The sequence below is a fragment of the Perognathus longimembris genome, chromosome 10 (assembly GCF_023159225.1).
Source record: "Perognathus longimembris pacificus isolate PPM17 chromosome 10, ASM2315922v1, whole genome shotgun sequence".
Lineage (NCBI taxonomy): Eukaryota > Metazoa > Chordata > Mammalia > Rodentia > Heteromyidae > Perognathus > Perognathus longimembris.
The window spans coordinates 22,998,235-23,013,661 of NC_063170.1; the positions used below are offsets into that span (position 1 = coordinate 22,998,235).

The following is a 15,427-nucleotide window of genomic DNA, read 5'->3' on the forward strand; positions in this document are numbered from 1 at the left end:
AAGAGCTACTAAGAAAGCAGTAGCCTCTGTCACTGTGTCAACCCCATCTCTGTCACCCACCACTTCTTGTAACCTAGAAAATCCTATAATAACTCTGAGCCATAGTTTCTTTGTCTGCAAAACAAGAATGGGGAAAAAAAAAACACCCTTGATACACCATTTTTCATCAATCAAATCTGCAAAAAAAATATTTTTTATTTTTTTTTAATCTGATAATAGACTGCAATGGTGAGGATGGGGGAAGTAAGCACTATGTCATGAAAATGCTAATATAGAAACCTGTTTATACATATGCATGTATAAATACAGGGACACACAAACACAAACACATATATAAACTCTGCTAAAAACTTTATGGAGAGCCATATGATCATCACTTTTATAATTAAAAATATATATATACTATTTTTTCCTTTGGAAATGGGGTTTGAACTCAGGGCTTTGTGTTTGTTAGGCAAGCATTCTATTCTCTTGAGTCATGCCTCCAGACCTTTTACTTTTCTTTTTGTTTTTGTTTCTCTTTTCAAGTAAGTTCCCACCGTTTTTGCCTTTTTTTCCAAGTGCAATCCTCCTACCTTTTACTTCTAGTATTGCTGGAATTACAGATGTGTACCACCATACAGCATATATATGTATATATGTGTATATATATACATATATATGTATACACACACACACACACACACACACACACACACACCTTCAAACTTGTATTGCCCAGGTTGGTCTTAAACTACAATGCTCTCAGCTCCACCTCCCAAATATCTGGAATTACTGGCATGTACCACCACACCCATCTCACATACCTTCTAATCCAATCATTCTATTCCTAGGTGCTACCATAAATCTCAAATGTGAAAACTGCTAGGATAGTCATTGTAACAATATCTATAAAAGAAGTTGAAGGAAATAGGATAACAGTTAAATAAGTAATGAAATCATATGCAGTGACTGAAAGAATATATAAATATGGGAATAACTATAAGATTAAAAAAAGAATCTGGGAATAGAGCAGCTTTTAAGGGAGGGAAATGGATGGCTGGGGGAGCAAGTGGGGAAAAGGGCAATTTCACTGTAAATATTTTTATATTGTTTGAATTCTGCACTATGGATTTGTGTGTCAACAGTCCTGTGAGAATTCATCTGAACTCACCTAGTCAGGTCATATGCCCATAGACATCCATAGTAAGACAATGCACCTCACCCTGCAACCAGGGAAGAAAGTAGACCACAATATAAAGTCAGGATGCTGCCATGGCAGAAGGGAGGAATGAATGCTGAGTGAGCCAACCATCCCTCCTGGAGTTAACCAGCCTAGACATGCAAGATCCAAACACAGAATAGAGGGAAAAGCTTCAGGAAAATATTGTTTGTCATATTTTGGTGCTAGCATACAAATGAAAGTTGGTGTAAACATGAGAAAAGGCACAACCACTGTGAGATTCTGGAAATAATGGAAAACAAAGACCTGGGAATGGGAAATAGGGGCTCCATATCCACTACTGTTGGATCATGTTGTTCATGCTCCTAGACAACTTTGTATGCTGTTCTATGCTCTTCTGAGTTCTTGTTTTCCTAAGAGGAGGACGACAGAATGATTGTCTTTCCAGTCCCTTCCAACACTGGTATTGTACAATTCTATGTCAGCTGGAACTGAGCTTATCAGAGCTCAGCATCTAAGTACCATCAGCATAGAACAAATGTCCCAGGCCTTCAAAGAAATTAATAATACATATCACTATATCTCTGTTACCTGTTTGGAAATGTGAGAGTATAGAAGTCATTCTAAAAGCATGAAGCCCATTTGGTCTCTAGGGAAGAAGCACCACTCAGGATAAATGTCACTTGGCTATCTAGTAAAGTGAAGCAATAGCCCATAATATCATTTCTCTATCTCATTGCTACAGAAAAGGAATAAGGGTCTCTGAATTAGCCCCAAGACCTCTGCTTCCAAAGAGAATAAAAGTAAAACCAATTTTCACAAACCCAAATCTGAAGAAGAAAGTAATAGGAGTCAGGAATCACTCAAGAATTAATACCTTGTGCCTAGAAATAATAAAACTAGTCACTGAAAACCAAAATATCATGGAGAGGGGGAATAGTGAGTGTCTAGCAGATGCCTATGTATAAAAGTGGAGAGACCATTCACATTCCGAACATTTGCTCAATGTTTTGGGTAGTGTGAATGACATGCTAACAGTGCATAATCATGAATCTGAGCTTCTAGCCAAAGAATGGAGAGATACTGTGGGAAAGAAACTGCTCCATTTTGGCAGTGGAAGTGACATTGCCACACCTGCTATCCTGAACCAACACAAATAACTCATGAACAACACTTCATCTGTATTTTGAAATACGCTTATGCAAATCCTGTGTCCTCAAGACTGCCACTTGCACAAGGCAAGGAGATGTCATTTCCTCCAAACCACAATTCTAATAGCCAAGGATGAATTATATCAAAGAAAATTTTTTTTATTTTATAAAAACCTTACTTCTATACCTACACAAGAAAAATAATTCAAATAGTTATATATAAGAAGACCTGCCTCTGAACAATATGCAAAATTACATGTGGCATTCAATTTATGAGAGAGCAAAAAAAATAAATGAACCTTGGTCAGAAAAATGCACAAGCTGTTTTGTAATTCCCACTATGAAGATGTAGCACTGCTTGTTTGCTATGTTTCAGGATGCAGACAAGTCTTGAAATTTGATAATGGAATTTGACTTGTCTCCCAAATAAAACATTTGCAAGAGCAAGATAATAAAAGTAGCTTTCGTTTTATTTTATTTAGCACTTTGCTTGTCATGATTTTGACAACAAGGCAGTCATTAGGCAGGAAGAGAACTGCCCCCTTGGAAAGAGAAGTATTCGGGGGGGAAAAAAGGCCCTTGATAATCTTCCTCCTTATCTTATCTCTCCCTTCTGGACTCATACAGACCGATCTCCATTCAGTCTAATCAAGTCTGTGAACATACCTTATATTTTCCCACTATAGCATCTCAGCTCCTGCCATCTTTGAATATCCTCCACCCACTGCCATCTATCAAAATCCTTCATACTCCCAAAGGCCTAAGTCAGAATCGCTTTTCTCCTTTGATTTTCCTTCCTGTGAATTACTTGTGTCTTAGCAACCTGGGCGATAGAAGCCCCAGCTTTTTGTATAACTTCGCGTCTATCTACATGATGTGGAGCAGATACATGAGGAGTAAATAACTGGGAGAAAGAGAGAACACTATATGAAAATAGATTTCAAGTACAACTATTGCCCATTTTTCCATAAAAACTAACATGCAAAAGGAGAAGATTCTAAACTGTCAGATTTAAAAGATGAAAACGGGCTAAACTCACTGACCATTTTATGAAAATACTATATTTAACTTCCAAGTTTTTCAATGGAAGAAGAGTTCATATCTGAGCCCAAAATATGTATTCAAGGCTATTCCAACCTACACAGAAAAAAAATTACAAACACTGCTAACGTAATAAATTACAGCCCATAAAGCCAAGTTCTTTCTCCCATTGCATGAGATGTAAGAGACCTTTAGCATGGCCTGAGAAATCATTTTGGTACATGATGAGTCAGGCATATATGCTTCTTGTAGGCTGCCTGCAGCCATCTGCCTGCATTTATAACTTTCTATGGCCCACAAATGATGTTATAAACATCCAAATGACCCTTGTTAGAAAAAATGTTCTCCACCCCTGCAAGGAATAAAACAAATTAAAAAGATCTTGTGCTACTTTTGCCTGGCTCGGTGGACATGATGTCATCTTCAGTTAGACACTGTCAAGATGCAAAAAAGAATCAGCACTCTAAGCAATCGGTCAGGGGAAGACACACCTGAGTTTTCTACTTCTTCCTCAACAAGATGGTTCATGCAGGGGTGAGGAGTAGCAGCCCCTACTGACATTCACATCAAAATCCTTTATAAGGTTCCAATCCCTGAACTTAATCTACGGAGCTAAGTCTCCTTCCTGTACTCAGATAGCAACAGTAGTTCTGCTGCTTATGAAATTATGGCCCAACTTTTCCTTTGTTCTAGCAAAAGACTTCCTGTAAGAAAGCAGTAAGCCTTTAAAGCTTTCCAGTGCAAAGGTCTCTCCTGGTTTGTATTCCCTATCCCCATCCCCCAGAGGAAAAGCTCAAGCACATCACAAGACAGTTCTTGGTTCCAAGCTGTATTGGGTCTCAAGGACTCCTGGTGAGGAAAGAAAACTGGTCATTTGAACATCCTTTCCTGGGATCTGTCTGAAGTGTAGACAAGCAGCAAAGATGAATATTAATAGGCCTTCCATCATCAAAAGCTATTGCATACCCAAAGGATGATAAATATTTTAATCAGTTTTCAGCTTGTCTGGCTGAAGTCAGTTTACTCCTCAGGGATTTCTCTAGTTCTGTGCCCAAAGCCTGTCCAGTATATATTGCTATCTCTATATTCTGAAAATTAACAGCAATGATGTTCAAGCTTTGCTGGAAAGTCATTTAAATTTGAGATCATTTTACTCTAGCATGTTTTTTAAAAGTAGAAAAATCTGAAATATGAATAATACCAACAAATGATCCAGAACACTGTGACTCTAGTTTTAGTAACACAGATACTCTGGGAAAGAAATAACTTACGTCCCTCATTTAAAAAAAAAGAAAAAAGAAAAAGATTTCCCATATTTATATAAGTTGTTTGCCAGTGATTGCTTAATCTACTTAGCTAGAAATGCTAAAGGCATAAAACAGAACATGCCTCTGTGCCCTGGATATTTTTTTAAGTTAAAAATGTTTTGAGGTATTGATGTAAGGACCGTTTGTTTCAAAAATAGAACTAATCCAAAAATATTCCTGCTAAGCAGGAGGTATTATTTTAGGAAAATATACAGAGTTCAAAAGAACTTATTAAACATCATGGTGACCAGTGTGGATGCAAAGGACTAGAAAAATGATCTCCCATCAAGCAGTTGTTTTAGCATATGTGCGCTGAGTACCAGGTGTGTGCCAGCCACTGTCCTAGGAGCTGGGAAATCATGACTAAAGTAGGCATGGTTTCTAATGCTCTGTGCTAAGAATAGTATGAGGTAAGACAGAGTAATGCAAAGTGTTCCCACTATCAGAGTGATCTTGCTTAGAGAAACTATCCCAGGAAGGGGTGAAGGTGAGAGGCTGATCCAAGCAAGTAAGAGAGGGAAACATATTCCAGACAGAGGCAAAAGGACATGAAAAGTCTCTGGCAGAAGTACGCTAAGCATACACAGAGTAGACGGGGAGGATGAGGTGGGAATGAGAGGAAAGGTGAGCATAGATCTGCAGGGCATTATGCCATCACAGGTATGATGGCAGCTTTGGACCTGAGGTATAAAATGAGTTCACTTGTATTTTAATGGAACTATCTAACTATAGTGGATATAGAATAACCACAGCCAGAAGGCTGGATATGAGTCTGTTTCTACGAACAATGATGGAATTTACTTAGGTGTTAGAATAGGAGGTGATGAAGACAGGTCAAGTCTTTATCAGACTGTGAAGCTGTAGCCTAGGAAACTGAATAGTTCAAATTATTAAATGGTGAGACATTGCAAAGATGGGGGGATTACAGGAATCAAACATTTGGCTTGGGATATGTTAAATCTGAGTTAACTTATTACTGAATGAATGAATATGATCCATTTTTCCCATCTAATATTCAAGTGCTCTGGTATATGAGACTTTGGTACCAAGAAAATATTAATTTATTGTAGACATTGGCGTATCCCACCACTCCATCCTTTAAAAAATTCACTGTTAACAGAATGAAGTTTATATCATTAAATGAAATACAAAAAAGCTCTTAATCCCCCAACATCTGTTAAAGAACCTATGATGATGATGTATAATTCTAGGTATTTCAGATTTTTTCATTTAAATTATTACTTATGTAACAGGGCATATATTACCAGCTCCAAGTCTTCATAGCCAAAGCAGATATGTTTAAACCAAACACTTAATTTTAAATACTGCCCCAATATACCAGATTTTTATTGAAGGCTAATTTTGTCAATCAATCAAAAACAAGCAGGAAATTATCTGTCTGAGACTTTTATACACACCAAGGAAAAAACTGCAAGTGAGACTGCCACAGGTGGTTGCAGATGGGCTGAAATCATGTACAGAAAATGCAAAGAAGTCAATTGTAATTTACTTGTTAGGTAAAGATGGAATTACAAATATCATCTACAAGTGATTACAGAGATCATTTCAGGACTACAGAAAAACAGTTTCCTTTGGTTAAAAACAAAGGATCATTAATTTTCAATGTTGGCAGGGAGAGAGCAGGATGATGGGTATGTTGCTCTTAATGTGTGGAAGAGGCATTGTAATGCATTCTTAGAGCTCTCGGCTAAGTCAGTTTTTGGCACATGGAGCACATTTTTCCACTGGGACATTTTTGCAAAGTATGGAAAGATTCCCAGCCCTACCTTCCCAAGTATTTAACCCATAGTGAATAGAAACATTAGATGAGTTATGAGTCCCTTTAAAACCTGGACAGACCCTGCCTGGCTTTAGAGGTAGGGATATGAAAAAAGGGAGGTAATGCTGTTTGTAAGGGAGACTCAGTCAAACCACCTCTAAGAAAGGCTTCCTAGGTTATGTTCCCATTGCCTGCTACTATTGCTACTGGTGATGTTTCACATATGCAATTTTACAAACTTTCTCATAATATTATCATTATAGTACTCTCCAGAAGGTAACAGTTTTAGTGATCATTCATTAAACAACTTCAAAAAAGAGCCTAGTGTCCGGATAACACTCCACAAGATTAAGCAGCATCCTTAGGAAAATCATGTATCCCTTTCAACACTGTAGGCCTACTGATTAAAGAAAAAATTACTTCAGTATTCTAGACTATAATTTGTCTGGAAATTTCAATGGTATTTATACTAATGTAAATAATAGACAAGAACTAAATTTAATCTTTCCACCATTGTCTTTTAAAAGAAAAACTCCAGGAAAGAAGATATATCTTTGTTTTATACTGTGTCTTTCCCCCAGAGAATGGAAATTCATGATGATATCCAATTCCTGATACCCAGTCTGGCACCCAAGTTTCTGAATTCATATTTAGATGCGATGGTGGCCCATTAGTCAAAGAAATCCAAAATAAATTCCAACCATAGCATCCCAGGAAAAAATGATATGACTTTCACATCTTTCCAATTCATTTAAATTTTTACAACATTTACAGAATCATCTGTATCTTTAAACATATAGAATATGTACTGTGTGTGTGTTTGTGTGTATGTGTGTGGTGTGTGTGTAATGTAGCAGAAGTTAGCTAAATTCTATGACACAGAGTCTAAAATATAAAGCTTAGTTGCTTATTCCAGTTTTTCTCTCCACATACTAGAAGGAGTAAAGGAAAATGGCAAGGCTTTCACTTGAAATTTCCTCACTCCTGTCACTATGTCTCACCATCTTCAGCCTTTTTAGCCTGTTTCTGTTGTGTGCACAACCAAGGGGGCAGCTCCAGCCTTTTAACATTCCTGGGTTGTACCAGGCACTTGCAAGTACTGGGTACCAGAAAGCTCACCTCATACAGCTCATGGAAGGGTTAAAAACAAAAAGTCCTACCCACTGTTTGCTCTGATGTTCCTGGAGATATTGTCACTGGATGTATCCTCAGTAGAATTCTATTCAACACCTCTGTCTTTAAGTACAAAGCTGTAGGCTGTAGCAGCTTTGAGAAACATAAGTATCCCTTTTTTCTGCAGCACAGTATCTGTGTGTGAAATTCTCTAAAGGGGTTTAAGTATTTACCCTGAACACTATCAGAGGGTTTCTAAAATTTTCCTTATCCAGTTGCAAAAACGCTTCAAAGAGAATCATAAACACAATCCTTTGTGCTTCCAATGCACATTCTGTTTTTAGGCTTAAGCCTGAATTCTCTTAGAATTGTAAATTTTTTTCCCCTAAAAAGACAGGATTCAAAAAAAAGCCCTTACTAAATCAACAGCCACTATGGGAGGTGAGGAAGATGGGAAAATATGAAAGAAATATAAAAGGCAATCAAAGAAGAAACCAAAACTTGCTAGAAGTTTATTGAATCGCATGGAAAATTGTTTCATAGGACAATAAAGATGTGAGGAATTAGAGGGGCTGAGTGGACAAGGGGAGAATGGTAATAAACAACCTTCTGTGAATATGTTTAGGATAAACAAAAATGTGGGCCACAGACACTACACTATTATGGGTAAATGTGGCTTTTTCTTTTTTCTAAATTTCCAAGCCCGAACATAATGGTCCAGAATTTGAATCACTGGATGCTTGTAACTGTCTAACTTGTGTGCATATTGAGCCACTTAGTACTGTCCTGGTTAAAAATGACTTAAATCTTACTTTAAACCCACCAAGCACTACACGCTAGATCCTAAATTGCCATAATTACCACTGTTCTCAGATTAGAAATGCTAACCCTGAAAAATGGGCTAGCATTCTGCACATGTAACTTAGTACTCACATAAACATTAATGTGGATGAGAAATATATACACATGTAATATATGTACATATTGTAAGGAGGCAATTTCACCATTAAAATTAACAACCAAAAGAATTAGCATTTATATTTCACCAATTTGTTCCTTATCATCCTCCGATTCTTTAATCTAGAAGAGAACTTAAAATGAATTTAGCTAGTGGAATTTACAATACTGAACACCAGCATACTCAGTATGTTTCAGTATATGGAGAAGTTGCCTTGCTCCTGTTTCCATTTAGAAAAAACTGGAATCTACACCAGTGTGATGATAGCTTTACTAGTCTCTCCAAAACCAAACAAACTGCTCTCATCTCAAACAGTTCCTAGGCCTGTATAGCCCACACCACAAGGCCTGTCCACACCAGCCATGGGCAGATTCTGAGCAGGAGCTTCCTGGATGATTTACACAGGCCCAGTGACAAGGAAAGAGGATGACTCATTTCAAAATTAGAACTATTATAAATAACTTGTCAGGGGCAACTTTTACATTCTTAAGTAGACTTTTCTCTTAAAACTTTAACAAGAAGCTGGTTACGTTATTAAATACAACACCTACTCATTTTCCACATCTCCCTGCTCTCTGTGCCAAATGTTAACACAAATGGGTAGAATTAAGTGCAGCCTATAGCTTACCTAACATAATTATATGTTGTGTTTTACACTGTTTCAAAACGGATACATTAAAATAATCCAGTCTTGGCTCCTACCCACTCAAGTCAATAAGGGTTATTAAGGCCAACTGCCATACAAATGCACTGCTATGCCAGCACAGGGAATTGTCGTGACAGGAAACAAAATGCAAAACACTAAGGATCTACTTTCTCCTGAAAAAAGGCAAAGCAACAAAAATAATGCATCAAGAAATTTCTCTTCAATATATAAATCATCACTAGTTTGGAAAATGTTTACTCTGGAAACGATACCAGAATATTTCCATTGGATTGCACCAAATAGATTTTTTAAGGTCAAAAGGAAATGAATAAATGTCATCAATTTAGAGGGTTTCACACCTAGCATTCTTTTCAGAATCACTGTGAATTTGATAGTGTTAAAACATTTTTATAGGTAAAATAAATGTCAGTTTTGCAAAGAGCGATAGCAGACCCTGAGAGACAAATGGCCTATCCATTGAATCTCTGGCCACAGCAAGACTTCCTCACCTCACAGGAGACTTCAGCTTTTCATAGACTCTCTTTACCCAGAAAGCAAAGCTTGGGCAGTTTCTTTCAAATGGTAACTCTCTCTTATCCTGAAGAGTCTCCTTATAATACAATAATCTTGGATGGGAGGTAGTGAGTTGATCCAAAAATAAAATAAAATGAAAAAACATATATTTGTATAGAATTACAGTGTTCTAATATTTCATGAATGGATGAGCAAAGAGGAAAGGGAAGGCTGGCCTAAATTCCTGGGTTATAAGAAAGAGAGCTACATTGCTTTGGGCTTCATGGCTCATAAATTCATGAGCTAATATGCAGGGAAAATGTGGTATTTTATCAGGATGTCATTCAAATATAAGGTTTAACATTTACATCACAAGAGCCTGCATAGAGTGAAACTATCCTCCGGGAGAGAAATGGCAAGAATAAACAGTGTGATAAAAATGTGCTTGCTGGGGCCTGGAATGGGCAGTAGAGGCCAGGGGAGTTTTTGAAACAGCTGACTAAACTTTTTGAAATATGTGACTGGTTATGACACGTGAAGCAATTACCATTAATGGAAGAAAAGGTAGTTCAAAGCTCATTTTCCATTCTCCTATACCCTTTCTGAGACTATTCCTCCCAACCATAAAGTAAAAAGGGGAAAAAAAAAAGAAGAAGAAGAAGAAGACAGAGAAATTATAACCTAGGTTTCTTCCCTGGCACAAGGGCTGTCAAAGGTTGCTTTACTCATAAGCAAAAGGGAGAAAGAAATGCACAGGTTGCCTGAGGTTTTTTCTTTTATTTTCTCACCAAAAGAGATCAATGTTATATTGCAGAACAGACAAAAGTGCATTGATTAAAGAAATCTTTTCACAAAACACACACGTGATTTTACAATTCAGAAAAGCAAAAAGATAAAAAAGAATCATTTGTCTACAATGATAATGATTTTGAGTAATATATTATCAGGAAACAAAGTTAGTACTTTCAGAAATGCTGTAGATTAGTCTAGTTCTATAGAATCCAAATGTGCACCAACATTGCACTTTTTATGTTAAATTGCTGTTGAATTTGTTAACCCACAACTGATTTCCTGTGTTATGGAATCTTGGAGATTACAGCTAAATTGAAGCAACAGGGATAATTCTTGACAGTTAAAGGTACATTTTGTATGCATTTTCCTGAAAGCCTAGAATCTTGGGGCCTCAAACTGGCAGCTCAACATTGCCCCCTACTGCTTTCAACTTAAAAAAATAGGAGGTAGGCCGAGAGTAAGAACCTCACAAGCCAATGGCAATTTCACCCTGTACACAAATACCAGATGGCACAGCACTGAAAGCCACAGAACCGTGGAGTTTTCCAAAGATCATGCTCTTCTGTCTCTTCCAAAAGCAGAAAATAAATTATTGTGAATTTGTCAAAACTCCTCTTGAAAGGCTTGAAGCAATGCTCACATTTAATTTACAAAAACCAACCCCTTTTATCTCAGCCCAAACCTTTGCTGCTGATAATGATGGCCCTACAGCATGCAGAGACAATGGACCATTGATTTCCTGCAGTACACTTAGGAATGCCATGCCGGGGGAAGGAAACTAGCTCTGGAAAAGTCCCAGGACTGCTATTCCTCTTAACATTTTTTATATGACAGCCATAAAATAAATAGCAGATATTTTCCTCAAGCGTGCCACTGCCACCAAATGCATATCTTTCAAATCAGTTTATAATCAACATCACTGGTATAGTCACAATGCCAAAGATTTAAATTTTTTAAATCCTTCTGAACAAGTACTTGGTTTTTCTAGATTTTACAAAATGAATGTGTTCCTTTCTTATTTTCTAATTCACAACTTCATTAAATTACAATTTCAAAGTCAAGCAGATGCCTTAAAATTAAGGCTAAGCATGCAAAGTAATTCCCTCTTTTTTTTTTTTTTCAATTTTTCTATTGGTACACTGGTTTGAACTCAGCCTTGTGTTTGCTTGGCAAGCACTGTACTGCTTAAACCATGCCCCCAGTGCTTTTTCTCTTTACCTATTTTTTAGATAGGATCTTAGCCTTTTCATCATGGCCAACCTTGAACCATGATCCTCCTACCTGTGATCCCCACTTAGCAAAGATTACAAGCATATAGCACCATGCACAGCTTATTTGCTGTGATGTGGTCTCCTTAACTTTTCAACTAGGCTGGCCTCAAACAATATCCTGCCTTAAGAATAGCTGGTATTACACATGTAACTTACCACACCCAGCCAGCAAGCAGAGCGATTCTAAATTCTTATGTAAACAGACAAAATCAGAATTGTACATTAGGAGTAAAAAATAAAAATTAAAAACTACTTTTCCTTCAAACTGAAGCTACACACATTCCATGAAAATAAAACAATACTCAACACAGGCTTAGTTCATTAATAGAACTAAAAACTAAGATACAGGCAAGGACTCTACATTACTTCCAACTCATTATTACAATCCTTAGTTTCTACAGTCTTTGGAGAAATCACTTTCCGTGATACTAATACACTAACAGAGGGATTCTAACTTTCTTTCCCCAGACACAGATCCATGAAAAGATATGGCTTAAAGATGTGAGAAGCCAGATGAAAAGTAGGGACTTCTGAATTCTCCCCTAGCTGGTTGTGATTTGATATTTCCATTCCTTTAAAGAGAGATTAGGGGGATGGAGGTGTTGTTCAAGTAGTACAGCACCTGCCTAGCAATCAAAAGGCCCATAAATGCCATAAATGATGGCCAGACAGGGTAAGAGTAGAATATCTGTGAAGTGTCATCATAATAATAATCGATGGCAGGAACACACTTTTGGAAATGATAGTTAGGGTTTAACACAGAATATGACAGTGGTTTCAGGGCTAAATATTTATCTCCAAACTAACTAAGTTGTACTCATTAAGACATATGCAGCTTTCTGTATGTCAATCATTCCTCACTAAAGCAGTTTTTAAAAAATCAAGCAGGGATCAACAATAGCTCCAAGATCTGCAGATCTTAGTTCAGTGTTCCCATCACATTTCAAATTCTGTGAGGTAGCCCTCTCTCCAGAGTTTAGCAAGCTTTTATCACCTTCCCACTACATTCCAAATTCAACTGTTTGGAGACTAGACAGTGAGGCAGTGAAGGGCCAGGACTTCAGAGCTAGAGCCTTTGAGTTCAAATCCCAGCTCCCCCACCCCCACCCCCATTAGCAGGGTGACCTTGGAAAAGTTACATAAGCCCTTTGGGCTTTGAGTTTCTCCTTTGTTAAAGTGGGAGAAAACCATACCTACTTTAGCAGGTTGTCATAAAAGATAAGCAAGTCACAAAGAAAAGGTGGATTGGTATCTAGTACTTCACAAGTATCATGTGGTTGCTACTTTGTATTCGTTAAATTAAAGCATAATTTAGGTTACTATAACTTGTCTTAAGCTGCATTCCTACTATTTGCCTTGGGTTCCTTGCTCTGATCATAGGATACATCCGCCCCCCCCCCCCCCCGCCCTTCTTTTTGTCAGTCATGGGTCTTCTTTTTTTTTTTTTTTTTGCCAGTTCCAGGGCTTGGACTCAGGGCCTGAGCACTGTCCCTGGCTTCTTTTTGCTCAAGGCTAGCACTCTGCCACTTGAGCCACAGCGCCACTTCTGGCCATTTTCTATATAGGTGGTACTGGGAATTGAACCCAGGGCTTCATGTACAGGAGGCAAGCACTCTTGCCACTAGGCCATATTCCCAGCCCATGGGTCTTGAACTCTGGGCTGAGCACTGCCCCTGAGCCTTTTGTGCTCAGGGCTAGTGCTCTACCACTTGAGCCACAGCACCACTCCCCCCCCCCTTTTTTTTTCTTTTTGTTGTTGATGTTGGTGGTGGTGGTAGTGGTAGTATTAGGGACTGAACTCAGGGCCTCATGCTTGCTAGGCAAGCGTTCTACCACTTAAGCCACTTTACCAGCCCTTTCTTCATCTTCTTTCTCCCTTATGATCTTGCTTTTATAGTTCTGAGCATGCTTATTATTCTTTCCCAAATACCCAGTCAGGCTGATACAAGAACCACCATTACGATGGCAGCAGATGCCTTTTTTGAAAATGCAAATAAGTTAAGATAGTACTATTGCGTTATCCTCACTTCCATGCCTAGCATCAATCTAGCATTGTGCCTACTGTACACAACTGCTCAAATATGTTTATTTGAACAGACTGAGGTTGCACAGACAAAATGTTTGGTGTTCTCAACTATCTTTCCAAGAATAATCAAATGCAATAAATAATCTGAAATAATTAGATACATATATTTTGCCTGTGAAAATTGGGCAGCTGAGGCTTCTTATAGACCAGCATCCCAGAAAGTACAATGCCAGGCCTCATGTACTTACCACACCTTCCATCTTCTTCCACAGTCCCTCCAGCTGCTCCATGGGTTCACACCACCAATCAGTGCATTTTCTGTATCGATTGCCCTGAAACCAAAACTGTCTCAGCCACTCAAACTCGACCTGTGGACCAGAATGAGGAGGTGGTGGTTAGAATGTCCTTGGGAAGGACAAGTAAGGACAATGTCTTCTCACTCAGTTCTCCTCTGGTAACTTAATAGGCATAGGGTGAGAAAAGCTGGGCTTTATGGCTTCGTGATATAACTTGGTATCTTCAGAGCATTTCTGCCTAGAAAAGAGAATTCTGAAAGCTGAGGTTCTTTTAGAAAAGCAACCCAGCTCCAGCTGGGATGGGTTTTCAAGTCAAATATGAAGAAACTGTATTAGTCAGCAACAAACACTGAGATCCTAAATATAAGCAGCCTGCACGGGGTATGATGGAAATCTTTATTGAACAGTTTCATTAAAGGGTAGTATGAAAAGCAAGAGGTAGACACATGTTAGAAGTACCAATCCTAAATTTCTTAGACTTAAAATAATTTACCCATGAACCAGGAGGAGATGATAGTCAATTTGGTCCATAGTGTCGAACAATATAAACATAATTATGAAGACATGCATTTGACCTCTGGAGCTATTCAAATTGTCTGCCAACTTAATAAGGGCTAATGGCAATAGGTGAGTAGTAACAAAGAAACAAAGATAACAGTGATTTAAGTCTCTTCCTATGAGTCTACTATTCTAAGCTTGCTTGGTTTGTCACCTTAGACTTCTTCCTTCTATACTCTACCAAAATCTTGCTATGCATTTGATAACCTATCATCACTCACTCAGACTCAGTGTCTACATAGAGCTAGAGCTAGAGCTCCATCACTGGTATAGAACTGGCAACCCAGGTCTAAGCCAGTCAGTTCATCCCATTTTTCTACTGACAAAAGTGGGCTGGAGGAAGAAGGTGTATGTTCAATCAGACCAAGTCTTAGGACTGTTGGAAGACACAGGAAGAGGACTCTACAGTTATTTTGCCATCAAATGAGAAGAATGCATCCAACACAACCAGAGGTGACTCTAGGACAAAAAGACTTTTAAAAAGCAGGTCTTGGTGATTTCAGCTAGTCTCTGATCAAGCTATTCCTGAAGCCTTTTTTACTTAAGCCAATTCAGATTCAGTTTTCTGACCTTTACAACTGGAATAATTCTCATATATGTAGATGAGAGTCCGAGTATCACTTTAGAAGTGACAGAACTGTTTCCTATGCATTTTCCAAGTTTTTTGTCATTTCTTTTCAGGTTAAAACTCAAAGAAAAATACCATTTATCCTAAAAATTCTTTTTACTTCTACCCTCAAAAAATGTACAGCAATCACAGCTTCATACTGGGCTGTCTGGTTTTGCTAAGGTTATCGTGTTCCATATACAGAC

The 15,427-nt window shown here is 38.0% G+C and overlaps 1 protein-coding gene across 3 annotated transcripts in view; it reads right to left on the bottom strand.

Moving 5' to 3' along the window:
- Window positions 1-15,427, bottom strand: part of Fto (FTO alpha-ketoglutarate dependent dioxygenase) — a 390,959-nt gene that overhangs the window by 195,308 nt on the left and 180,224 nt on the right. For 2 of the 3 annotated variants that reach the window (XM_048355584.1, XM_048355585.1), the window contains exon 7: window positions 14,009-14,128. In XM_048355584.1, the coding sequence (XP_048211541.1) occupies window positions 14,009-14,128 (120 nt within the window). Of the gene's footprint in view, window positions 1-3,121; window positions 3,181-14,008; window positions 14,129-15,427 lie in introns of all 3 variants that reach the window. The other variant, XM_048355586.1, reaches the window with a different exon arrangement.